The sequence below is a fragment of the Drosophila suzukii genome, chromosome 2R (assembly GCF_043229965.1).
Source record: "Drosophila suzukii chromosome 2R, CBGP_Dsuzu_IsoJpt1.0, whole genome shotgun sequence".
Lineage (NCBI taxonomy): Eukaryota > Metazoa > Arthropoda > Insecta > Diptera > Drosophilidae > Drosophila > Drosophila suzukii.
The window spans coordinates 7,610,417-7,638,197 of NC_092081.1; the positions used below are offsets into that span (position 1 = coordinate 7,610,417).

General features: G+C 40.9%; 1 protein-coding gene across 3 annotated transcripts in view; it reads right to left on the reverse strand.

The window, feature by feature from the left end:
- stan (Protocadherin-like wing polarity protein stan) overlaps positions 1-27,781 on the reverse strand; it is a 56,767-nt gene that overhangs the window by 14,056 nt on the left and 14,930 nt on the right. For all 3 annotated transcript variants that reach the window (XR_010653521.2, XM_017074284.4, XM_017074283.4), the window contains exons 2-3: positions 20,483-20,511; positions 101-1,800 (exon numbers count right to left, since the gene is read on the reverse strand). Coding sequence is in view for 2 of the 3 variants with exons in the window: in XM_017074284.4 (XP_016929773.3) it covers positions 101-1,634 (1,534 nt within the window). In the remaining variant the exon portion in view is untranslated. The remainder of the gene's footprint in view (positions 1-100; positions 1,801-20,482; positions 20,512-27,781) is intronic.

Sequence of the window (27,781 nt, forward strand, 5' to 3'; positions counted from 1 at the left end):
AATAAGCCCGATAAAGTACACAAACCAAATTTTGTTAGTAAAATAATGCATAAAAAGCTTTTTTAAGTTGAGAATACTTATTAAAAACTTGTGGACTCACCAGTCACTGCCTCGATTCCGTATTCGATTTCCGCATTCTTGCCAATATCCTGATCGGTGGCCCGTAGCGTGATGACTGTGGATCCCACGGTGGCTCCTTCTCGGATACTCGCCTCGAACTGTTCCGCCTCGAAGGTGGGACTGTGGTCATTGCAGTCCAGGACGTTCACCTGCAGCGTCGTCGTCCCAGATCGCGGTGGAAAGCTGTCATCGGTGGCAACCACTCGGAAGTAGTGCACATCCATGAGCTCCCGATCCAGACTGGCCGAGGTGGTAACCACCCCGGTCCGGGAGTCTACTTTAAACAGCGACTGAGAGCGAGAGTCCAGCAGGGAGACCATGGAGTAGACCACGGGGGAATCCTCGGGATCTCGGGCGCGCACTGTGGTCACCGCAGCGCCAGCGGGTTGCTCCTCGAGAACGGAGGCCACATAGAGGGCCTGTTCGAAGTACGGCGATTGATTCCGCAGCTCCCTTCGAACCCTTCGAGCGATATCCGTGTCGTTGAACTCTTGATGGTGGTAGACGATCTTCAGCCTGTGGTCCGAGTCCACGATATCTCGTCGATCGCATCGAATATTGAAGGTGATGCTCACTTTCCACATGGACTCGGCGATGCACACATCCCTGCTGGCCACCAGATCCCTGCTCTGGTGCTCGATGGCGAACCTCTCATCGTTCACATCCAGAAAACTCACCTTGCAGTGCTGGCAAACCGATCGCGGAAGGAATGCATTCAGGCTGTTAATGAACTGTGATCGCCTCAGGCAGATCTGGTTCCACTTGTCGGTGGTGTGGATGGCATAGGAGGCATATGTCTCCGAGATCCACTGCTTGGCATCCGATATCCTGCGATGCAGGGCAGGCTGAAGGTGCAGCGGATCCGGTGAGCCCACAGCCCTTCTCTTTCGATTGAGTATCCTGTGCCGCATCTCATTGTCGAAGCTGTCTCCAAAGATCAGATCTCCGGCTCTGAACTCCGTGCTGTTCCGCCGGAAAGCCTCCTCCAACTGATTGCCATCCAGCTGGATTATTTCCTGGGTGGATCGCCTTCTCCGCCGCTTTGAATAACCAGTATTGTCCTCCTCCTCGTAGTGATGGTGGTGCAGCTCCTGCTCAATCCTTCTATCCTCATTGCAACTGTGCCCTGAGACAAAGATCCTCACCGGCAGGCTGTAGTAATCGATGCTCCTCAGTCGATTTGAGGTGGAGTCCACATAGAAGGTGAACAGATTGGGGTAGTAGATGCCATCGCACTTGAGGGCTTTCCTCAGTTGAATCTGCCCATCTTTGTGGCTCACCGAGACCAGATGATGCACAAAGTTGGCCGACTTGTGGGCATTGATCTTGTAGTGCCGCTCGGAGCCCAGCTTATAGACGGAGGCGTTGAAGATAACGGTGCCGGGGGGCGTGTCCTCGTGCACGATAATCAGGTAGCTCTCGACGAGAATTGATTGCAGCAGGACCACAAGGAGCACGGGCAGCACAAGGAGCTCAAGGCCCAGGGGCCTTCGAGGGGAATCCCCCATCTGCATGACTCTTACGTTCGATGGGTGTGATTGTGTGTGTGTATCACTGGGTGTGCTGAGTGAGTATGTGTATGTGGGTGTGGGTGTGGTGCGAGAACCAACAAACCACAGTGCAATTAATGCTCCTATTCAATTATCATCGGTGGGCGGTGCTGTGGGCGTGGCCATCTGTCTGAAAAGGGCAAGAAAATTCAGGGAGTCAGTGGGAGGTAATTGAATTTGCCCTTAAAAATAGGCCATGTTTTTCTGGGGAGTGACGGGACGCACGCTTGGTAAAATATATCATTAACATGCGGCAAATAAGATACATTTTAAAGTGTATATTTAAAGATATTGACTTTTACCAGAGCTGCAAAATAAGGAAGCACAATAACTTTCATTGGCCTGATTTATTTTATTTATAAATAAGCTTGTCAATTCATTAACGCTCTATTGTTATAAGTCAATTATATTCGAAATTGAATTAGCTCTTAAATAAAATATATCAACAAAATGTGGCAATTTGCCCCTGGCAAATAAGAGAAATAATAAAGTATCAATTACCAGAGTCGCTAAAAAAATAGAAACGTGACTTATTTTATTTTTAAATAGACTAGTCCTCAATTTACCTCAAATTTTCAGCTTTAAGAGTTTCATCAATTCATTAACGCACACTTCTTAAAAGACAATTATAAGCAAAGGACCCTAGCTCTAAATATTCATAATTCTGCCCAAAGTGAAGACTAGGAAATTTGTATGTGAGGTATTCTCCGTTTTGGCAGTTTTTTAATGCTGGCTTTGACTTAATTAAAAACTCTTCACCGAAAGCTCTCGGAAATTTTCCTGGTACAAAGGCAGCGGGTACCATTTTTAATTTCATTTTCCTGCGCCAGGGAGACTAGCTAATATGAAGCTAGATGAAATGAAATTTAATCTTTTTCGGGATTCTTTGGCGCTTTTGTTTGGCCAACGATTTTTTCCAGCCCCCTTTGACATTTCTGCGAAATGGAGTATACAGATTAATCAGGCAGCGAAAAGCGACGAGCAGAGGCAGTGCAGCCAACAAAATGCCACAAAGTGACACTGTCCAGAGCTCGGATGACCGTTACCCCCGGGCCATTTGGTCGATGGAGTTGAAAATTTAATGAAATTCGATTTGATGTCCCTCTAATGGCCATTTGGTGAGCGTTTTGCGTTCGTTAATTAACTGAAGGTAGTCGAGCACGTTCGTACTGGCTCACACCGAACCGAAAATTGAGATTCGGAAGAGCCTGGGGGGCTTAGGTCATTCAGGTGGCAAAGGGGGCTAAGGTCAGGTGTAGTGTCGAATTCCATTTCGAATTCAAGTTGCAACTAAACTGTTTGTCCATTGTGCTGCTCATTTCGATGCAGATAATTCGCACGTTCGCCCCATGAAGGACACGTCCTGCCAAAATCCCCATTTCTGGTCCTGTCCAGCATTGCGTATACGCAGTGTGGCATGTGGCATATGGCATAGAACGCACCTGCAATGACTGACATACGTGCGAGTCTTATCTGGGGATTAAAATCGAATTGGATTTGGACTTCTACATTATCGAGTTTTGAAACCTTTCTCTCTGCATTCTTTTTAAATTAGGAACTTTTATAACAAAAGCCCTTATAGTGTATATATATGATATGATATTGAAAATCCTCTAGTATTTCATCAGAATGTAGTTTCTAGACACCGCAAAATTTAAAGAAAAATGTTTTTTTTTATTTCTAGAAGTTCTATTAAAAAGAAAACGAAACTTTTTAATATTGTTGGAAAAGTTATATGTATAGACGAAAGCTATTATTCTTAAGTTGTTCAAACAAAAGACTACACAGAGAAAATACTGACGTTCTAATCTGAGTTGAAAATGTTCTTAAAAATAGAACGACATTTTTAAGTTGAATATGTTTTTATTTTGCTCCAATCAAGTTGAATTGGCGGTATTCAAGTAAATTGTATGTACAAATAAACTATTAGTTCAGTCCTTAGTGTATACTTATCAAAAAGTTGTTAAATAAACTCAATTTAACTTTTCTCTTCTCACCAATTCGTTCTTATATTGATACCAAAATGTACTTACACGGTTTTTAAGAACGAATATTCTCAATTCAAGAACAATGTGCTCAATTCAAGAACAATTTTCTTAGATTGTTATACCCGTTACTCGTAGAGTAAAAGGGTATACTAGATTCGTCGGAAAGTATGTAACAGGCAGAAGGAAGCGTTTCCGACCCCATAAAGTATATATATTCTTGATCAGGATCACTAGCCGAGTCGATCTAGCCATGTCCGTCTGTCCGTCTGTCCGTCTGTCCGTCTGTCCGTCTGTCCGTCTGTCCGTATGAACGCTGAGATCTCGGAAACTATGAGAGTTACAATACTGGGATTAGGCACGCAGATTCCTGAGATTCCTGCGCAGCGCAAGTTTGTTTCAGTAGAGTGCCACGCCCACTCTAACGCCCACAAACCGCCCAAAACTGTGGCTCATACAGTTTTGATGCTAGATAGAAAATTTTAACTGAAATGTATTGTTCTCATCAATACCTATCGATTGACCCAAAAAAAAGTTTGCCACGCCCACTTTAACGCCCACAAACCGCGAAAACCTGTGTCGCCCACAATTTTCATGCTAGATAAAAAATTTTAACTGAAATGTATTGTTCTCATCAATACCTATCGATTGGTCCAAAAAAAAGTTTTCCAGGCCCACTTTACCGCCCACAAACCGCGAAAACCTGTGACGCCCACAATTTTCATGCTAGATAAACAAATTTAACTGAAATGTATTGGTCTTGTCAATACCTATCGATTGGTCCAAAAAAAAATTTGCCACGCCCACTCTAACGCCCATAACGCTTAAATCTGTATACCGCCGGTAGGTGGCGCATTTTAATCTCGCTTTGCTACTTGCATATCCCTATTTAGCTGAGTAACGGGTATCTGATAGTCGAGGTACTCGACTATAGCGTTCTTCCTTGTTTTCTCTATGTACTTACTAGTATTTTCCTAATATTTTTAATAGCCCTATTTTATGTGAGCTTAAGAGTATTTCAATTAAGACCGTTGGAACATAAAGAGACCATTATAAAAATGTGTGATCCATTTAAGTAAAGAACGAGTTAGAGAACTGTTTACAAGGTTCGTAGGTCTTAAGGAACAAGAGCTTACATTCCCAAGGAGTCATTACTTATGTCTAGTATGGGATCCTATGTGTTCTTTCCTTCTTGTTCGTTTTCTTTAGTTTTTTTGGAGAAATTCCCCAGACTGCAGTTGCGTGTGCTGCGAGTCGCTTGTCGCCGTGTTAATTGCAGTGTTAAAATGTTTAATTAAAATTTCAGCCTGGCCGCGTTCATCGTAGACGTGTGCCAGACCCAGACTTTATTATTGTTATTGTTTTGCCGGGCGGCACACACAGAGTGCACACCCCGCTTTCCACTTTTCCGCCACATCCACATTTTCCACCTGGCCACCGGGGGCAGACGCTTTTCATGGTTCGTCAAGCTTGAAACAGGCGCCGCTGCCGACAAACATGAAATTATTAAATTTTCACACTTTGCATGGCCCAAGAATTGCAGAAACGACAGGTAAAACCCAAAAAACATCAGGTGCATTTTGCCTACTTTAGCCCAACTAATTAATATTTTTGGCGACTGCAGCAGTTGCAGTTGTGACGTTCTCACGTTTGGTAGTTCGTTAGCTAATTAAGAATGCGTCACTGTGTCGGATGGCAATTACAAGTTGCCATTTTGTTTTATTGCCACCCCATCCGGCAAATCGTAATTCAAAGTTATGACGCAAAAAGTATATTTAGGTGCCATATGTGGGGCTTCGACAGGGGGAATTGTCATCATTTTGGGTGGGCATGAAAATGAAAGGAAGCCGGAAGCCTGGCAAATATTTCCCACGTGTAACAAACACCAGTGAAACACACTGGAAAATGCGACTGTCCAGGGCGCAAAGGTGTTGGCCATAAACACTCGCGCTTTACGAGACAACCAGCCGCCCCCTAAAATAACTCTGGCAGCTGGAAACTTTTTAAGTAGCGCAATCCTGGGAAGGTGTACCTGAAATATTATCCAGGCCCAAAGTTCTCGCATTCACAGGATTCCTTTTCTGGCTCACAAAAAAGGGGGTAGTGTAAACAGAGATGGAGGAGTTTGGTGGAGTAAAAAGGAAACACGAAACGTGTCAACTTAAAGCTTGATGGAAATATATCACGAAACGCCCCCTGAGGCTTTTCCAGTGGGGGCGTGGCATCTTAGCGTCTTCTAATGAGCTTCTCAAGGAAAGAGCTGATTTTTCTAGATTTTTTTTTGAGCTAGCAACAAAGTAGAAAATGTCCTTGAAGGGTAATGAAAATTGATCAACATTATCTTAAGGAGGAACATTTTTTTTTTTAACAGCCAAAAGAACCTAATTGAATTTTGTCTGAGGCTTGGCTGAGTGATTTCCCTTTTGGGGCAAATTAATATTATTGCTTGTTTTGTTTTAATCAAGTGGCAAATATCCAAGGGACTGGCTGTCTGCTGTCTGCCGTCTGCGGAATTACCATAAATTCGTGGCCAGGATAAGGCGGTCGCGTGCCAGGCAGACATTAGCCAATTCGAGGACAAGAAGTGCAATAAAATTCATTGTCTGCCAGGACACGAGACAGCAGGACAGCAGGACAGCAGGACAACAGCTAGCGTGCCGGAAATGCGCTTGTCTCCGGTCTAGACGCTCCTTGTTGAGAAAACTAAATGAAAATGGCAGGAAAACGAGCTAAACATAGGAAAATAATATAAAATAATACACCTGGCGCGACGTGTGAGCTGCAAACTGCATTAAGGCCACATTAGTTGGCATCCCCCCCCACACACATACGGAGCGTATACGTAATTTCGGTTGTCTGGGGCATGGAATCCTCGGGGGAGTTACGTTCTCATATGTACATATTTCAGATGCCAAATGCCAGACGTGGCTCTCAAGCCCCGAGTGAAAGTGCTTTTCGGATGGCGGGAAATTAATTTCCACTCGCCCGGGCACCAATTAAATTTGCACAAGCGAAAACCATTTGAAATGGCCTTTGTTAAGCATGCAAAATGCAATCGAGAACGACAAAGGGAAGCAGCCATTGCAGCGGAAGCGGGACAAGAGACAAAAAGTTTCCACAACAGCAGAAACATTGCAGAACAACAGAACACACACACACATCGGAATGGGGGAAAGCGGAGAAAGCATTGCCCAAAGAATCGAAGAAAGAAAAGTTCCCATTGTTGCTGCTGATGCTGTTGCACTCATTCTTCGCCGAAGGCAGAATAGCAACAAGCAGCAACAAATGCAAACTGCCAGCAAACCTCTGACCGAAAAGCCACCCCCTAATCCCTCCCCCAAACTACAACACCCATTCAACCACCCAACCACCGCACCACCCATCCACCCACTCAATCCCACCAAACACAAACAAACCAGGGAAAACAGAGCAAAGCAATGCAATTGAGCTTAAACGATAACATTGTCCAAAGCAATGCATATGGAAAACTGCGGAAAAGGAGCATCGAATAATGTGTGCTGGCAGTGCACTCGGAAAATCCTTTAGTCTGTGTATAAGAAATGCTCCCTATAATTCTTAAAATTTAAAAAATATTTTTGGAACTGGAATATAATCCAGTATACCTATATCTAAAACTCAAACAACTCTACAATAACGATGTCCAGAAAGTTAAAAATGTATCTTCAACCCACATAGATAAGTATAGCAACAAAATATATCTTAATTTATCAAAATAATATAATATTCGGTCTCTTAAAATAACACAATATAAATGTATAGCATAAGTATATAAGTTTAAAGAGCTTAGGACCATTGATAGTAGATGCCAGATCTATTTATAAGCCTATGAAGTACATAATATGAACCTAAAAATTACTTTAAATTTAAAAATTCTTCAAAAATGTAATGCATATGGAAAGCTGCTGAAAAAAGCAACTAATAAATAAAGGTTTCACTGCACTCGGAAAATCGTACATTGTTGAATAGTACAATTTTTTAATATCTTTCATAGGCTAAACCAAATTTTTTAACTGAAGTATTCGGTAAAATGCGCTATTTAAAAAGAATCATATTTCGCATATACAAAAGATCTATGAGAAGAAACTTTTGAGGGTTAAATAAGTACTATGTAAGAGTCAAAGATATCTGCGTTTATAGAGTTTAATACATATTTCATAGACATAAACAAACGTATAATTTTAAAGTGAATCAAATCACAACTTTCTATTAAGCATCATATTCTCAAAAAATGTCTTAACAAATTAAAAGGCAGGAAATATCTCTAGTTCAGAAAATTTTATTGTAATATAAGATCTCAAAATTGGGCAAAAATGTTTTGTCTAGTGTTCCTAGAACCTGGCAAAAGGGTAAGAGGAAACTTGACTTGCAACATGGCGTACAAATTAAAAGTGTGCCAGCGGCGAAACAAGTAGTACAGGAAGTGCAGCTTCCGAGCAACCGAGCAGCTGAGGAGAAGGCGAAAAACTGGAAAAGGATTTGGGTTTCAAAGGAGCATTGTGAATTCCGTAGGACTCGCATTTAAATGCAAATCAGAGCTGCCGCCGCCGGCGATCTGCTCGCGCTCCATTAGCGCGTATCGCAGGGCGGAGATTTATGTCCAAATGGCGATGGCAGCAGCAGAACAGCAGCCACTTGACATTCCCACTTAATTTAGCAGCCCGGCTAAGCCAAGTTTTCCCCGGCTCGACACAAAATCAATGGAGGATACGCTCGAGTTGCCTTCCTTCCGGAATTCCTTAATTAATGGGAGAAGAATCGCTGAATTAGTGCAAAAGTTCTAACTGGAGCTTCGGTTTCTATTTCGGAATTTGGGAAAGTTTCGAGCCAAAAGTTAAGGCGAAGGCCTCTCGAATTTCCAAAATGGAGTAGTTACAGTATGCTTCACTTTAAGAGGCCCCTCCATAATTCAGCTGAACTCCGCTACCCCGGATCGATTGCCCACTTGGCCAGCAGGGAAGTTTTAAGTAGATGTCAACGCGCCAAAGGATGTCAGCTGGCTGTCCAGGACGATACGACATCCTCCTTTCCTCGCATTAATTGCGCAATCCGGAGGACAAACAGTGTACGGGTGGCGGCAGACCACTGGCAGCCGGAGCGGGAGCCGCATCCGCCAAAGGAAACAAAGGATGACAAACGAAATGCGTAAATGAAATGAGGGCATGAATAAGTGAGGCAGCCAGGGGCAGCGGGCTAAAATGGGATTTCGCAGGATTCACTGGCACAACCGCACATATTCCTGGGCATACGGGTCGAGGTATACGAGGTATATGTTCTATGTGCTATATGCAGAAGCATCTAAGTGCGTTGCAGCAGCAGCAGTTTAACTTTTGCCGTCAAGTTAATTCAAATGCAGAGCGAACACTTAGGGAAAATCTCATGATAAATGGGAAAATGGGGGGTGGGGGGTTGGTTGGGTGGATGGGTAGGTCGGTTGACAAGCTTTTACTTCACTCTCTTTTGCGGATTTTCCTTTGTGGCATTGTCATCGTGCTCGTTGCTTTTGCTTTCGCCGCTGTTGTGCTGCACTGTTTGCAATTAAGTTTGTGTGTTGCGGCTCACACATATCGCTCACAGCGAGAAGCCACAACTGGAAATGCACTGGGAGAAATATTTATCTGCATTTTAATAGATTTTTGAGTTCAGTTTGAATGAATTTTCATTTAAAATATAGCAAGTGCCCTAATAAAGGGACAGTTCTTTCCTTTGTCAAAAAATGTTGCCTACTTTTTGGGGCTAGTAAGGATATTTTAAAAAATATATTTCATATGTAAGTACTGTTAAAAAAAACATTTAACATATTGAAACAAAGTAAATCAAACTAGCGTGATCTTTTGTCGTTCACTTTTATTTACCCAGAAAGACTTAAACAATTAAAATCCAACAAGTAAAATATGTTGCCTACTTAATGGGGTCAGTAAGGATATAGATTATAGCATTCCCACTTTTCATTTTAATATCTTGAACAACAAATGTACTACAAAGTAAATACAAACTAAATTGATTTAAGGACTTCCTTTTATATCTACCAGGAACAACTAAAACTTTCATAAACTGCATTTTATAGGTCCTTAAAATCAAAGGGCTCTTGCTAATTTTATGCACCCCCACCCCATTTCTTTAAGTGCACCAAGGGGTAAGTGGGAATGGGGGCAGGCAACATATGGCAGCGCTTAATCAGAAAAACAATGGCTGCCATTGGCGCTACTTCTTCCGGAAATGTGCTGCCACTATACGAGGTTCCTGGCTGCTCGAGCTTTTAGCACATTTACTCAAGTCCATCCATTTGCACGGAGACTCCTAGTTGAAGGCCCCTATCCCCTAGCCCATAGCCCCTATAACAAAGTCCCTATTCCCCGATACCATGTGTCTTTTGTGACAAGGAGCCGGAGGTTCTGAAACGAATCGTCGGCAGTCGAGCGCAAATCCCATTGAATTTATTTTTATAGTTGTTGTAAAGTTGATTATGTTAATGCGATTTAATTCGCATTGGAGTCGCAGTTTTTATGGGGAATTTATGCAGTCCTGCCTATGAAATATTGCCAGTGATTTATCCTCCGGACGGAGCCGGGCGATTTAAGTAAATTGAAAAAGGGCCCCCGACAGGGGATAATGGATAATCCTGTCAAATGGCTGAGAAGGAGGCACTCTCTGCCGTCAATGAATCAGATCATTTGGATGCACATGCACAGTGGGTGGGATTTTCGCAGAAAGGAGAAAGGATTCAGCCATCAGCTATCAACTCTGCTAATGACTAAGACAAACAAGGAGCGGCAGAGCACTAAATGCGATTTCAGCCAGCGTAACAGGATATGGCCAACAGGAGATGGAATGAGGATGGGGATGGGGATGTGGAGATACAGGAGATCCAGGAGATATAGGATGCTGCGAAAGACAAAGAACCGGGGGGGTGCCACTGTGTACGCAGCGAAGTGGGTCAGAGTCGAGACAATGGCTGGGCATTATCAATATGTAATGACTTTTGCCATCCACCAGCATCACACCGGGCGTATGAGCAATCCGCACCTAATCCATTAATCAAGGACTCTGTGCCAGATCCAGTTTGCACACCTTCTAGGGGTATTACATCTGTTTGGATGCGGGGGGAAATGGGGATGGGGGGGCTGCCATTACCATTCAATTGCCGGCCAAAGACAACGCCTAATTAGCAGCAATGACAAATAATTTGCCCGGCATACAACAAACAACAACAGATGTGCAGTAATTAGCCCACGGCCAGGCTCAAATCAAATTCCATTTCCATTCCGATTGTTGACTGCGATCAGAACAAACAAAACTGTTTGAGCCCATGCAACATTTGGCAACTCACATGGTTGGCAAACATTTTCCATGGCTAAAAGGCTTCTTCTTGTTGTTTTTACTGCGGAAATTGCCAAAGTCGAGCATGGAAAATTATGTTGTGTAAGACATTTGAATTCGGGGGCAACCACATGTAAATCTAGGAAAAGTTTACTCTGCCAAATATCAAATACACATTCGTCTTGCATGTTATCTCATTTTAAATGGGATTTGAACTCTGCCGGAATCGGTTTTTGTGTGATTTGCGTAAGTGAATACTTTGGCTTTGCCCTGATGAGAAATTCACCAGGCAAACATTTGCATATGTGTTTCATGCTATTTAGTTGCAGTTGGCAAATATAGTTCACCCAAGTCTTGGGGTGCATTTAAATTGGGATAAGAAATCAAAAATAACTAAATAAAATGGAGGCAACAAAAATAAGATACCCACATTTTATATTGTAATTAAATCTTATGAATGTTAATTTTTGATAGTCAAAAATATTATTTTCTTATGGACGACAGCGAAAATAATAACATGATATTTGTAATATTAAGAATAATATAAGTTAATAATAAATTAAATAAAGGTGTACAATTTTGGCCAACATATTCTTACTGTATTCTTTGAAATTTAAAAGTCCATAATTTTAATATAGTCTCTCAAAAGATACTCATAAATTTTATACACATTTTGTGATATATGGAATATGATAAATATTTTTATCTATGTTGTTTTTTAAAACTAATAGATACTTTTTAAATAATAATAATATGTTATTATTAATAATATAATATATAATTAACATATATTATTATTTTTAATAAAATAGATATGACATACAACAGCTACCTAGGATACTAAAATATCTCTGAGTTTATCAAAAACCCAGCATACCCCTATAAGGACCGTTCTGAAAGGGGTATCTGAAGAGATAGACTTGATTACGCAAAAAGTCGTAAGCATAAATAAACACACAGTTGGCATATGAATTGCCGAGCAACAAAGATAGCAAAGTCCACATTATCCCAACTTTGTGGATGCAGCCTGCTCTATAGAGTTTCCAGGGTTCGTATCCGTACATCTGTGAGCACTGGAAGTTACAACTTGTGGTGCACACTTTTGTGCGAATGTGGAGGAGCAGCCCGGCCCTTCAGGCATTATTAATGCGAGTGGCTGCCACTTGAGGTCCTCCAACGTGAGGAGTGTAGTGCCCCGCATCCTTTTTACCAGCCGTGCCAGCAGTTGACTGGTGGAGCGGTAAGTTTGCCCTGGTAATCAGCATCGACAGTTTGGCCAAAAAGTTTGTCAAGAAGTCTCGAGCTGACGGTGATAACGACGGGATAACCAGAGGTGCAGGGATAATCCCAGTGTCTTTAATTTGGCCGCATTAAAGGAGCTTGAGCGTTACTATAAGTGCAGCAGCAGGAGTTATAGCCTGGGGGATTAAAAAGGGGATAAAGGATGCAGAATGCCTACGGGCTGTTGGCGCGGGAGCAGCTACAATGAAATGGATTTTTATTGTTTCACCGCGTCGACAAACAAATTGGAAAAGTAAATAAAACAAAGGCAGGCTGTGGGCAACAGGCAAAAGGACCCAGGACCAAGGACTACCAGGATGAGGATGAGGATGAGATGCTGAGGATGCTGGAATGGAAGGTGTTGTCGTCGGCGCACAAAGGACATAATGAATACGCTTAACTTTTAAGTCACGCTGTGCGAGATAACTTGGTGCGGAATAATGGCGCGAATAACGATGCTGACAAACAAGAACAACAACTGGCAGAACAAGGACAATGGGACCACAGGGCGGATGGTTTTTCCATAAAGCAGCCACAGTTGCCACACTCAGGACAACCCCCTTCCCCCCTCGAATCTTCGTGGGCTGGCATTAATGTAAATGAGACTCATTGAAATGTCAATATGACTTTCAATGCTTCAATGGGGCATGCTCTCAAACCAGACTGCGCAATTAAACCCCGTAGTGATGGCCTTATCCACGTATCCATCGCCCAACCTTTTTACCCCCCTCCCAATTTACGGTGCACTACGCTCATGGCCGAAAAAGCGCGAAGAGCTGTGCCTTAAATCAATTGGCAAACAGGGGCGTGGGGAAAGGGGGGCGTCCCATGATGGGCGGAAGTGGGCGGCCAGCTAAGAGTGGCCAAAAACTCATTAAACCGTTACGCGCAGTTGCAGCGAATGAGTCATCGGCAAATACTCCCTAACAGGTATATACACACACACGTTAGAACAGAGAGGTCACAGTAAACGATCCTAAAGGGGGAAAAACCCCCTAAAAATGTTCCTGATATGATATGGTTATTTTTATTATTGTTGGTAGCTTTTTGGATCATAGAAATATCTACCTCCTGGTTAAAAACACCCATAACAGCCCTTAAAAATGCTAGAATCTTCTAAAAATGTTCATCATGTAGGTATTTTTATTATTTTCGTAGAAATGTCGTAGAAATTCTGGTTAAAAACCCCACTTACAACCCTTAAAAACCAACCCAGGGTCAAAACGCAATATTCAATCTTGCATTCTCCATTTTATTCGCCAACTTTTTCATTAGACATTTTTTGTCAGCCGAAAAGGGAAAATCATTGCCCTGCAAAAACTTTGATAGCCAGTCGGAGGATTTCGGTAAATTGGTTTTCCCCCTAAAAATGTTCACTGTACGGAGAAGGGGACACATCTCGATAGCTCTATATATAGAAAGTAAAGCTTCCTGCCCGGTACTTTCGTACCTCCCTACTTTACCCTACCCTATCCCCACCAACCAAAACTTTGTCGATCTGTCTGTTCTTGGGAACTGTCAACGATGGCACAAAATTTTCACGAATTTGTTAGCAAATGCAATCATTTTGTTACGTGGTTTTATTACAGTGGTTGCCCTGATGCCGTACCGCTGGTTCACCGTTCATCGCAGCCGATGCAAAGCCAATAACATGAAAATGCTCGTTTATAGATCCCGGGTCCGTTCCGCTCTGCTCCGTGCAACGGGGCGTATACGTAACCGTGTGCAAATATTGTCTCAATTTGGTGCCGAACTACTGCTGCTGCTGCACTTGGCTTGCCTTCATCGTAGGGCAAATAGAGTTGGGAGTTGAGTTGAGTTCCTCCCAAATGCAGATGCAAATGCGGATTGGGATGGGACTGGAATGGGTGGGTAGTACTGGGATACTGGGTGTGTGGGAAATAAACAATTTGTATGCGAATTTTGCCATGCCTTTGCCATGCGAGCGTAGCCCATGAATATGAAAATATTCTGCTTCTCTTTGCCAACTGGCGACCCTTCACCATACAACCATACATCCATACCTTCTGCATAAGCAAACAGTGAGGAAATTGAAAGCAAAATATGATGATGTTCGATTGGCAGATTCGGATTCGGGTTAGGGGTTCGGATTCAGAATCAGAAGGCACTAAACTATTCCCTTCCAGCCCAGCGCACTGGACCCTTTTCCCCCTTGAGCTCGGAGTTTGGAGGCAGCCCCAAATATTTGGCTAAGCCAGCTGGCCGAAATTAAAGGCTCATGCAAATGTCCTTATGCGCTCCAGTAAGCCCTGCATTTCCCTAAGCCGATTTCAGGGGCACTGCACCGTGAACCGAGACAGACGAGCGATAACAAAGCCAGGAGTTGGGCACAAGGTTGCCAGCCATAATGGCACACGGGGAAAAACAGGATCCAGGGGAATCTACTGGAGAATATGTCCTTTTTTGGGATCGAAATTGACTTTAATGTGATCCTAAACATGTCAGAAAAATGTTTCACACGCACAAGATCATTCAAGGATTATAATTTATAAATTATACCTATTAATAATACTAAATTTGATTTAATTGGTATCAACATTTTGTGACTAACTTAAATTGTAAATAAAAGAACAATATAACCCTTAAATATCTATATTCCTTCTGTATTAACTTGCCTTACAATTTGCTATGTACTTTCCTGTAGAAAATCAATAAATAACTACAGGTGCAGATGTTTCTTTGTACCAATATTGCTTCATTCAAGTTATTGTTGCACTTGGTTCACAAAAAAATTTTGCATTTAAATTAGTGTTGATCAAAAAAGGCTCTTTTGAGTTTAAACAAATCGAATTGCAATGATCTTCAGCCAGCCAAAAAAAGAAATAGGACAGAGGAAAAAAATAACTCACTGAAGTATGGGTAAATTTTTTCCTGTGCACCATTCAGGACATCCTGATGACGATGATAATTGCAAAAAAATAACTCCGGCAAACATGGCCGACAATATACGAAAATCGCATTTAATTAATGCACGAACATCGCCGACATCACTGGGGTAACTCTTTTGTGCTGCGAGAATCAACTTCAGACATAACTCCAGGCAATATCAGGATGGAGAGGATGGGCAGCATGGGTAGTATGGGGAGTTTTGAGGATGATGGGGGACTCGAGTCCTCGCTGAAGAGCTGTCAAAGTGCTGCGGGACAAAATGGCTGCCGCTGTCTGCATTTGTATTAATGGCAGGAGCCATGGATGGAGGATACCGGTTTTCCGAAGGATCTGCGGGGAGGTCCTGGCAAAGGTGCAGTTATTTGACTGCCTTTGGCACTTTCAAGTGCACGGGCATGTGTGCATAAACGAGACTCCTCGAATCCCCAAGCTTTTCCTGTGGTGGCATCTACATTCGTTGGAAATCAGAGTGGCGAACGTGCGCCAAGCGCTTGCATTTATTTTGCAATTACTCTGCTCAAGCGTGGGGCCCTCAACTTTTCCTCAGAAACTCGAAAATTCAAATATAATTCCGTCTAATCAACACTTTAAGTGAACTACATTTATTATGAACCGTAGAAATGTTGGCCGGGCGCGCAAAGTGCCTCCTGCCTTGCTGACCAATTAGTTGCGTCTCCAGGAGAAATGAGGACAGCGAAATTGTGCACAGTTCAAAAAAATCACTCAGGTGTTGATTAAATTATCAAAACAAATATTTACACTTTTCTAGATTTATACAATACAAAATCCCTGTTAAAAATATAAACCTATGACCCATAGTATAAAATAACTACCTAACTTAACCTGATATGAATATTTAAGCATCTTTAAGTAGCTATTTCTCAAAAGAAAAAATCGCTTATATATACCATAAAGGAAAAAAACACTGTTGGTAAAAGAATATTATTAATGATACAATACCAAGAATAATAATGTTTCTATATGTAAGAGACAATTATGGACTTAAGTTATATATATTCATATTTATATATTTGATTTACCTTACGAATGGTATAAATCGAAAGCCTAGTATCCATAAGATAGTTTAGTTTATTGTTACATGATAAAATATTTGTTTGTAGTTGTATTAGTAACCATTTATTTATGATTTCCTGTGCAATTTTTCATATATATGTTTCGATATTTATTATTTAATTTTTGGTTCAATTTTCTTCTCTAAAATTCCATTTTTTCTGTGTGAAATATAGAAAATGCAACCGACCAGAACAGACGCAAAAATGTCAAGCGGGCCACGGGAAATTATAAATCAGGAGCAGGTCAGGTCGGAAGGTCGCAGTTCTCAGGTCGCAGATCGCAGGGAACGCCTCCGAATTAGAGCTGCAATGGCATTGATGAATTTCGCCGTGACAAGGCGGGCAATTAGCCGGGTGAAAGTGGCTATAATTGGGCAACCGGGGCAGCAGTGTCCATGACCGGGCACAAAATACGGGAACGAATGCCTAATGAGCCAGCTCCGCCAGAAAGGTGAAACAAAGTCGGCAAAGGCAGTCGGCAGCCAGAGTGGCAAGTTGGCAAATTGCAGTCGCAAAAGTCAGAGTGCAACATCCAGCATCATTGTCAGTTGGCTGCAACTCATCATTCGCCTCGGTGTTGGGTGAAATTTGCATTCTCGTCTTTGACTTTCGTTTTGCGATTTTTCATCACCTTTCTTTGGCTTTCCAGCAGCGACAGCAGCAGCATCAGCAGAATGCAAAACTGTGCGCCCATAAACTACTTTTTAGCCTGGCCAACTCGCTGCCCCCCTTTTGGTATCCCTGGTTTATCCCCGCTCCTGGCATCTTGGTATCTTGGCAACTGGCCACCAACTGTGTCAACCAGTCAAACTAGTTTGCACTAAGCACGGAAAAAAATTACATAAGGATAAATATAAAATTCGCGATAATATAGCGAGTTTATTAAGTATAATTTTTACCATAAAATAATGCTAGATTGAAAGTGAGAAATGCAATTTCTTGAATTTTCTCTCAAAAAGAGCTAGATAGCAGAAGAAAGCCAAGACCAAGATGACTCCCCATAACTAGATAGAACTGATACTGAATTTTATAAAAGTATTCTTCATTTTTAATACATTTTTTTCCCAGTGCATGCTGCAAATGCTGATTGCTCTCCCAGCTGCAACAGCAGCGGCATTTGATTGAAAGAGCTCGCTCCTCTTTGGCTCTTTGGGTTTACAGCTATACAAAAAGTAGAAAATATTCGCTATTTTTCGCCATTTACGCCTTGAACCCTGTAGCCCCAGTGTTCCGTGGCAACCCGACTACATTTCCCTGGCCAAACTGAAAATGTTCTGGCCCCAGTCGAACTTGAAGGCCACTCGGCAGCTGCGGTGAATGGACGGTCAGCTAATTTTATCAGCCTTCCAATCGCAAATTTCAATTCAAATACAAATTCAAATCCAAATCCTGTCCAAGCGACACTGGTTTCGTGACGTTCACGCCCAAATTGAAAACTACAACTATTTGCTAATATCTGCTGCTTATATAATCGCCTGCAAAAGAGGAAAACTCGTTTTCCCCTCGGGTCGTTCGACGAAACTTTTGTTAATTTTCGCATTATTAATATGTTGTATTGACAGAAAACTTTAATCAACTTTTCACTGGCTTGTTGATTCGTTTGCGGGCAACGAAAGTTTGGCCCAAAAAACCGAACCGAGGCCACAAATGAAATGAAAATACTTTGTGCCATTTTGATTAGAAGTTTTGCAAGTTGAGAAATTGCATGAAATGGTCGAATAAATTGTTTATTTAATGTCCGACTTGTTGCCTTTTTCGTGGCTTCGGGCACGTACAAAACTCCGGACTTTTCGCACGTACAATCACCTAAAGGAGCAAAGGAGCGAAAAGTATCTGGTGGATGCACATAAAGTTTAAAATGTCTAAGCCCCTTTAAAACGCAGCTGGGCAGTTGATGGCCCTTCGGGCCAGTCACTTGCGAATATTTCTGCTAAATTGCTGGAATATAAAACACATTTTCTCCACCATCACCCCCCTAGCCCCCTTTCACCGCAGACAATTTGATAGAGATTCCCATTCATTCGGTGGCTCAAAAAATAAATTCGGTCTCAATTTCAGTTTTACTCGGGCAATTGCAAACATTTTCGCATTGGTAGCCGCAAAAACCCCACCGCAGAGTTGGGGAAGTCGGAGGGTTTAGGCCACAAAAGCAAATTAAAACATTTGCCAACACAACCGGAGCAGTTAAATGCATTACGCCTGGGCCAAAACATTTACCAATTTAGCAATTTACCATTTTACCATTTACCACCCGCTGTCAGTTTGATAACTTAACTGGAAATCCCTTTGGCAGCCGTTTGGCTTCCGTCAGTTGGCCCTACAATTAATCACATTTAATTTATCAATTGTTTCGACCAAAAACAGAGAGATTAGGCGAAACAATAAAGGCGAAATCAGCTGTAATTATTGTGGCATTGGCAGTGGGACAACAAAGCCAACGGATGCTGTTAATTGGATCGCGTTATGTAGGTAATAAATACGGTGCGTGGATAAAAGCAGCCATGAATTTCTGAAATATTAATGGTTATTCGGATATTTGTTCGCCCGGGGGATGCCGAATGATGAACTTTTATATTATTGCTTCTTGTGTCGATAAAATTGATTTTATTCGTTTGCACTTGTATTGAAATTCTATGTTTCCGTTTACCTAAAATCAATATAAAGCAAACTGAAATTAGAAAATGATTTAGTTTGCAAAACGAATAAGCTGAATCATTGCTGATTGCATTTAGTCTGATTATGATGAGTTGAAGAACCAAGCAATCCCATATGTGGAACAAAATGGATAAAACTCAGGATAAAGGGAGAGTTTTCTCGAAAATTTAATTTAATAAGACCTGTACTAGAAAAATCAAGATATAATACCCATGGCGGATCCGTGGGGTGTGCGCGACGTGTATGGGGGATAGTTCCCTCCACACGGGTAAAAAGTATATGTATACATATATTTAACCTCAAAATTTGTATTTTTACTCAATCAAATTTTGTTACATACCACCCACAGCCATATTCTGGATCCGTCACTGATAATACCTATATCTTATTATCTTTTCTCATATCCTAACCCTTTTTAAAAATTGCTGAATTTTGTACTCTTTATAAAATCTTAATCTAGTGAAACTTCTACAAAGCCATTTTCACTACACAGAGGAAACTAGCAATACTTTTAGAGGCAAAAACAGGGCTACAACATTTTAAATAGTTATATTAAACTATATGTTTCTTAAAATGTTTCAACTATTATATGATACAAGTTTATTAAAGCCTGACTCTGCTTTATCTCTTAAAATGTTGTAAATACTAAGAAGAGAAGCTCCTCTTTACTTTGTAAAAATTCCCAACAGCTACTTGGTGGATATGGAGACCCAGTCCTTGGCACACACTCTCCATCGCCACACTTCCAGGCGAGACTCATTCATTCAGCCGTGGTGGAATGTTCGGCGCTAACTGATCGGGCAAACAAAAACAGTTTCTCGGGTGTTTGGAGCTGGAAAAACGTGTGCTACATGTGGCTATGGATGGGGGATTGGGCTGGGGATGCTATGAAATGGAATGGTATGGGATGCTATAGAGAGAGAGACCCGACTTGATGGGAGTTTGGGTCCAGGTTCGAAGCCGTCGATAGGCAGCGTTAACTGTTGTTCGAATTTGTCTGTGGTCAGTGACCCAGCCCATTCGATGGGAGGGGCCTAACCGGCAAAACAAACATGTTTTAAGGCAAAAAGAAACATTAAGAGAGCCCCGGCGATAGACTGCTACACTTTGAAATGGGGGGAGCAGGGAGGTGGGTAAGTCGGTGGAAGAAAGAAACACATTAACTTTGGTCAGTACATGAATACGAGCGCTCGTTAAGAGATGGAAAGGTCTGGGGAGGGGTTCGAGGTTCGGGGCCTTGAGGTTCGGAAAAGCGGACAACCCCTTGCGTGCCGAATGCCATAAAACCTCTGAAGAACCGGGGAACGCACAAGCGAGTCCATAAACTATAATTTGAGAGTCTTGGCCGCGGTTCGCAATTATCTTCTCCCGAACACGATCAGCGAGTTCGTCCCTTGAGTCTTTCGTTTCTCCGCAGATCGTCGCACCATTAGAAAGAATCCCCGAATGTGCGGCTGAAGAAATTAATTCAAATACCCCAGAATGGCTCTAAATTATTCAGATATTTACTTTGAGTTGGTCGTGTGAAATGCGCAGCTCCCAGGGAAATTATGATATTATATTTACTTACATTTCCTCAAGCTGATGCGAAGCCCAGGCCTGCAAGAAAAATGAAAGAGAGAGAAAAAGGGGGAATTAATATTAAATTACACATTAACGTACGCATTCGAGGTAATCCTCAGAGGCGTTCGGATAATTTCGCTTGAAAGCCGCAAATAATGAGTATTTTCACCAATGAAATTGGAGTATCATTTTTTGCACATGCAAAAGCGTTGCAAATTTAAGTTTGTTCTTGGTTAAATTTCGAGTTGGTAGTGCAGCATGTTCACTCCACATATGTTAAAGTATATCAAGCGCTAATTAAGCAAGACTCGAGGGGGAGGTTTCTTCAGAAACTTTTACTAAAACTAAAAGCGAAGAGAAGAACAGCGGCAAAATTAAATTAAGCACTACTGTGGGAAAATGTCTTGAAGCGTAAAGCAATAAGAACATTTCCATGTTCCCCCTAAAAAAGTGGTTTCCTCAACCACAAGGTTGGGGGATTCCAGAGGAGGCGGATGCGGCGGAGGAGGAAACCGAGGTAGCCAAGCGAACAAGTTTTCCCAAAGCCCGGGGGCCAGACATGTGTCAAGGTTATACTCCTCCGACAATTAATGCGAAGCGATGGGAGGAAAACTCTTCGTTTAGCCCCTGAACACGGAACCTCCAAGGGGAATATCTCAATAAAACCCGGAGGCGTAAGTGGAAAACGATGCCGGACAGGGAATTCCGGAATTTTTATTGCCCTAAGCCCATGGTACACACACTGTCATGGCGCACACAGGTTGAAGTGTAAATCACATTAAATCGGAGAATTTCCATGGTACTTTGGTACACACTGCTCTGCCTGTTGGCACCGTTTATCAATTATCAGCAAGGACCCATCGTCCTTTCCCAGGATTCTGGCAACCAGCAGAATCGATTACACAAACAAGTTAAGGCAGGCAGTTCATCGCAACAAAAAAAATTGAATTTATTTTCCATCAATATTGCTTCTATGACCAGGCTCAAACCGGAAAAAAACCCCTTCGGCTTTTATGTCCTCCTGAAAATCGGAGAGGCTTGACCATTGGCAATTTAATTTTGCCCGAAATGCGAAATGTTTCCTCAACTCTTTTGGCCGTATTATGGCTTTGCATATTTGTATTTATAAACTGGCGAGGCGAGTGTGCGTGGAAATTTTCATTTTCATTTCATTTACAATTTCAATTCAATGGTTTATCCGCACACAAGGCCACATAGCTCATAGTTGAAGGATCTCTGCCGTAAGAGTTATTTATGTTTACATTATAAATGAGTGCTGCGGCCGTCGTGGTTGTTGCCTTTGTTGTTATTGGCCGGGAAATCATTAAATATTTCGTATTTCATTTTACCTTCACTGCACGGGTAATATTTATACCCCTACGGAGAATGTACACATAAACCCCATAACCAGTAACAGTATTTAAAACTTATTTAATTAGTGCTTCAATGAGTGATTATTTCGAGGACCCATTAAATTGGGGCTTAATGTATTTCAGCATTAATAAAGACTGTTAACTGAAGCTGATTTGAATTAACTGTGCTGCAAAAAGATTATCTTACATATGTCATAATAATAACCAATATACTATTAATACTTTCTTTTAACGTGAGATATGTTGGGAACATACATTTTTATATAGCCCTAATAAAATAGAAGTAAAATAAATGTCAGGCTTAATATCATTATATCATTATACATAACATACATTTTAATGTAACCCAAATAAAATTAATAATTTTTCCACTCTCAATGTGTATTAAAGAAAAAGTTCGTAACCTATTTTGAAGGGTTTTATATCATCAATTATATCATCATTAATATCTAAAATTTACTGGAACAGCTTTGAATTAACTGTGTTGTAAAAATATTATCTTATAAGGCCAATATACTTTTATTACTTTCTTTTATAAGTGAGCATTCACTAAAAAAATACTTATTTGTTATTGCTGGGCCCATAAAATTATGTATAACCTTCATAAAATTGTAGTAAAGTAAACTTAAGATATAGCAATTATTCTTAAGTCAATATTTATTAGAAAACCGAGTTTATATCCTATTTAAAAGGGTGTTTTATCCCTAACCGACAGTTTTATGTCCTGTGAAATGTTAATTAAAATTAAATTAAGTAAGGAGCCCCATAAAGCATAGACAGCTTTGATTAACTAGCCATAGCCTGACCCTTAACCCCCGACTATTACCCCCGCCACCAGGGTTTCCTTCTCGGAACCCTCGAAACCCATTTAAACGACGCCCACGTGACTGCCCGTTGATCCTGCAGTTTAAGACGAACATCACGTAGCCAAATGCTTTTCAAAATATTTTTACTGGGGCGCCTGGTGCCGTAAAATAAAAACAAAATACAAGAAAATAAAGCGCGCATTTTCCTCGACGTCTGGGACGTGACATAAATTAAATTTTGCGCTATTAATGGCAAATATTATGAGCAGATACCCCAGTGAAACTGAACGGAAACTGTAAAACTTGTAAGCTTGTAAGCAACTTTTTGCCGGCTAAAGTATTTCAATTTACAATGGGGCGGGAAAGCAGGGAGAAGTTGGTTCTCAAAGTTGGGCCAAGTTGAATTGGCGATTGTTGTCGACTCGATTGAACAGCGGACTGCAGCTGGAAGTTTGTTAATTTCACAAAGCTAAAACTGAGCTATTTTCACTTTTTGCCAGATGCAAATCTCCTAGAATATGCTGCAAAGTATGCAGCATTCTTTTTTTTAGATGTGCAATTGTCCAGAGCAGAAATATTGTTTTGCCCATTTAATCGCACCCCTAAGCCCCAAATGCAGTTGGAATTTTGTGTTGCATGAATATTTCTGGCTTTATGCTTCATTGATTTCACCATGCATTTTTCACTAAGCTGGGAAAATTGTTTCGACTGGGCATCGAGCAGACCTAATTCAAATTGCTGTGCAATCTGTGTGATGGGAGCAAAAAGAGGTCTGCTAAGTAGGCAACTACTCATCGAGGAGTTTCGGGGATCGTAAGGGGCTAGTCCTGCTGCAGAACAATTGCAACACTATCTAAACAGACAACCCATTCAGATCTCTGGGGCGTGAGGGATTTTAAGGGCTACTGGTCCTGGGACTCCTCCAACTCCTCTTGACCGACTTGAAGGCCCCTCCATCCTCGGGTTTATGGCTCTGTTCTATTTCATCAGCCCCGGCAATTCCATCTGCTGACCCCAAAATCCGGAATCCTTCCCCTATACCATCGACATCATCATCATCCTCATCCTAACACATTTCGCAGTCCGCGCTCATAAACATTTTACTGGCGGAGCACGTTTCATTTTGCGCCGAAATGCGTGTAAATTGCTTTCGCTTTGCTTTAGCCAAATGAAACTAAAACGCTGACCGACTGTTGAATAGTTTGGACCGAATAACGGCCCCCTTTCGGCTAACTTGGCAAACGGCAAATGTTTGCATACGCCGACGTGCTGCCGAAAGGATAATGGAAATTTCTAAAAATTGTATCGCCCAGCCTCGGCCGTTTCGGCACCGAAACAATTTTGTAATCGAAAAAGTTTGCCAGGCCTTCTGGCCCAAAGCAAACAATTAGTTTAGGGTCTGTGCGGGTGGTTGGGGGTTGGTTTGCTTCCCCACAGTTCAACTGGCAAATGTCAGATGTTTTTATTTATATCCCTTAATCGTTTGCTCATGTCCCGAGCTCAGTGGGTACGGCACACTCGACTGGAGTCCGTCGAATTTGCAATTTTGGACAGCTATGAACATGTTAGAGGGGCTACAATGATCGAAAATCTGGAAGATAGTGAAGAGACCAACTGTATCTATGGGTATTTGTATAAAATATATTGTTTTATTTTTATATTTAAGCTGGAATGGAATTATAAAGTAGCTTAATGCTTCAAAGTGGAATATCTATAGGTTAGATATATGTCTTGGAAAGTGAATACCTGCTTTTTGGGTTGATTTTAAAAATGATTTATAAGTAAGTATATATATTTAATGTTTATAACTGCATTCACTATACTTGAATTAAATACATGAGTTAAAAGTTAAGTTATCTTTCTTAGGAGCTGTTACTAAAAATGGTCTATAACTGAAAAATGGTTTTTATAACTAATCAAAAATATTTCAATACTTTAATGACTGTGAAAATAATATTTCATTTTCTTTATTTGTTATTAAAATGATCTATAACTAGACTTATATATGTTTTTGCTTATAACCTAATGAAATAAACTTATAATAGTAATGACTATGAAAATAATATTTTTGTATTTATTTTATTTGTTATTAAAAATATTTATAACTGATTCAATGTATATATATTTTTGTAAAACTTTATAAACTAAACTTACAGTATAATAATGACTATAAAAATAATTTTTCATATATGAAATAACTATAGTTTAATCATATACATAAGATAGAACTAACACATTTGTATATGTATGTATATAAATATAACTTTTGAGATAAAAGGTCGATCAACTTTAAGACCTTATAAATTATGCATACCTACATTTAAGGGAAATGGCTAAGTATCTACGGAACCATGAGATATTTCGAAAACCCAGGGGATGATTGAAAAATAAGACAGAACTCATCCACCGAAATTGTGCGTTGTTGACCCACGCTCGTCCAAGATTTCCTGTGATTACTCCACCGAAGGCTCCGCACTTCCTCCCCCACTTAAATCCGCATTATCTGCACACCCGCCCCGCCGCAAAAACCATTAATAATGCTTAAAATTTAAGTCCTGGCAAATTGGTTTAGCCTGAGCCACAAAAATATATATTCCCACAGCTGGCAAGGAAGCGAGAACCGAGTGCCGAAAATGTTTGTGTCGCAGTTAATTATAACGCTTAAGCTGGCAGCCGAAAAATTTCAGCCTTCGGGTTGGAATCAAGGGGGTTCTCATAAATATATACACATATATACATAAGAAAGAAGCTGGGGTTTACCTGTCAGGCGTTAATAATTCACTTGTCGACCTGCCGCAAAAGCCAAAGAGCAAAACTAAATTGCGCTGACAGCAAATTTGCTTTTAGTTTCGCTGCGGAAAACTTCCACATGGTTAACTAATTAAAAGTTATTAGAACGTTCCCCCGCCCACTTTTTTGCTTTGGCCAAAAATTTATTGAAATTTATTTCGTTTGTGCGACACGAAATTCACATTAAAATCGACTTCTATGCAGGACATGACGAGAGGTCCTGCCGGCTAATGTGCTTCGTGGAGGTCCTAGTCCTGGCCAATTACCTCCACCTGATGGGCCCCAGGTCAGCTTTAATTAAACGAAATATTCGTTCTGTCCACAAGCAGTTATCGCTGCCCAGTGTATTTTTGGGGCAATTTAAAATGCAAAAAGACGGAGAAAAACAGGCCAAAAGGACCTTTTCTGTGTGTGTGGGTTTTGTAGGGACCTAAAAGCAAATATTCATCTGGGGGCCGCATCGTGTTTCACAATTTTTATTGGCATATTTACCGAAAATTAAATGGAGCGTAAAGCAATCTGCCCCAGCTTTTCCCCCCACAACCACTTCCTTTTCCTCTGCTCATTTGGGTGATTTGCACACGCGGCGTATGCGTAATTTGTATGCCATTAAGGCGACGGGCACAAAGACGAATTACATTAATTGCTTAGGCATCCCCCAGATACATTCTATATAGAATGTGTATATCTATAGATGGATGCACTTGCCTCTCCTCTTACCACCGAAACGCATTCAATTGTGAATTTCGTACTCGAAGCTATTGTTGATTTTTGCAGCATCTGCCTCCTTTTGATCTCGCCCACTTTTCATATTCCTTGATAATTGCTTTTATTCGCTTTTCAGGGGCTCTCTCTCGCCCTTTTTTTTCCCTTGTTTGCAATCAATTTGATTCTCCTGGGACTTGACCAGAAATTAATTAAAATGCAAATTAATTTGCAATTATGAGAAAATCCCTCATAGAAACTGCTGCTCATAGATACTTGCGTTCCATCAATTCTGCATGAAATTAAATCGATATGCAAATAAGCCCTTGTCCTCGAAATCGGGGCGAAAAAAAACAGTAGAAAGAGTAAATAGTTTAAAATAAATATTTGACCATGAATTAATTGCAATTTTACACTGTTTGCTTAAATATCAGAGAGCTAGATGATGACAGTGCGACTTTTTAAAGGATTAAAAGCGGAAAGAGTGCTTAAAAGGATGATATTCAGTTGTGCGAGGACTTTTAACTATTTACGTACTTTGTGAAAATGAAGTGGCCATTCCTCTTATTTAATGGTAAACTTTTAACAACTTAAATCCAACAGATGAGTGTCGAAAGTCGTCTTAAGCATTCGCACCTCAACAACAATTGCTAATAGAATTTCTTTTGGTTGCACCACACAGATCCCTTCCATTTACCTTCCAGATAAACGCTTATCGATAACCGCACTCGTGCGTGCCGTTCAATCACACATACAAATCAACAAATGGAGGGACTCACTCGATAAAAGCCAATAATCGCATTATCCGTTAGGCAAATCCACTTACACGGAAATCAATCAGCCCCATTATTGTCTGGATATTCGAATAGTTGCCATGACCACAGCGACAGAAGCAGGCGAAAGAAAATGGCCAATCAGTGGAAATCTGGGTAAGCAAAGTGCAAGCCATTCCCCTGAAAAGGTTCGTTAATGGGTATATTCCATTGATGGTTTACCTCCAAACATTGAAAACTAGTTAGAAGGATCAAATATCCATTGTTTGAAGTTTGATCAATATGATATTAGTTTTCGACTTATTCTTTATTCATTATTTACAAAACAAACCGCTTTAGAAAGAATGTTTTATGATATCTAAAGAAAAGTCATTTTGTCAAAGACTTAAAAGATATTTCATGTTATAATGCATTTTACAAGATGTGGACAATTTTAAATAATACCGTAAAGCACAGATTAGGATTTTTTATCACGAGAAGTTGGGAAATTTTATTATATTATTTTTCAAGGAACGTTATTTATAAGATCCTTTATTTTTTAATGAAAGTGCTGATAATTATACATTGCGTACCTAGTAACACCTGATATCAAACATCCTACCCAAACATTATAATCTATCGGGATGATAATTACATAAATTAGTAATATTTATTTAAGAAGTTACTGGATATTACGTAGTCGATACCATGTCATATAGATATTCATTTCTAGAACTCTTTGCCATGGTCTGGGGCATATGTTAAATCAGTCGGCGATAGCATCGAATGCCAAGAGGGAAGTTGAAAAGTGGCAAAATGTGGTTTGGGGTCGAAATCAAAGGTTAATCACCCCTGCAGGGCACGCAACACAAACACAAAG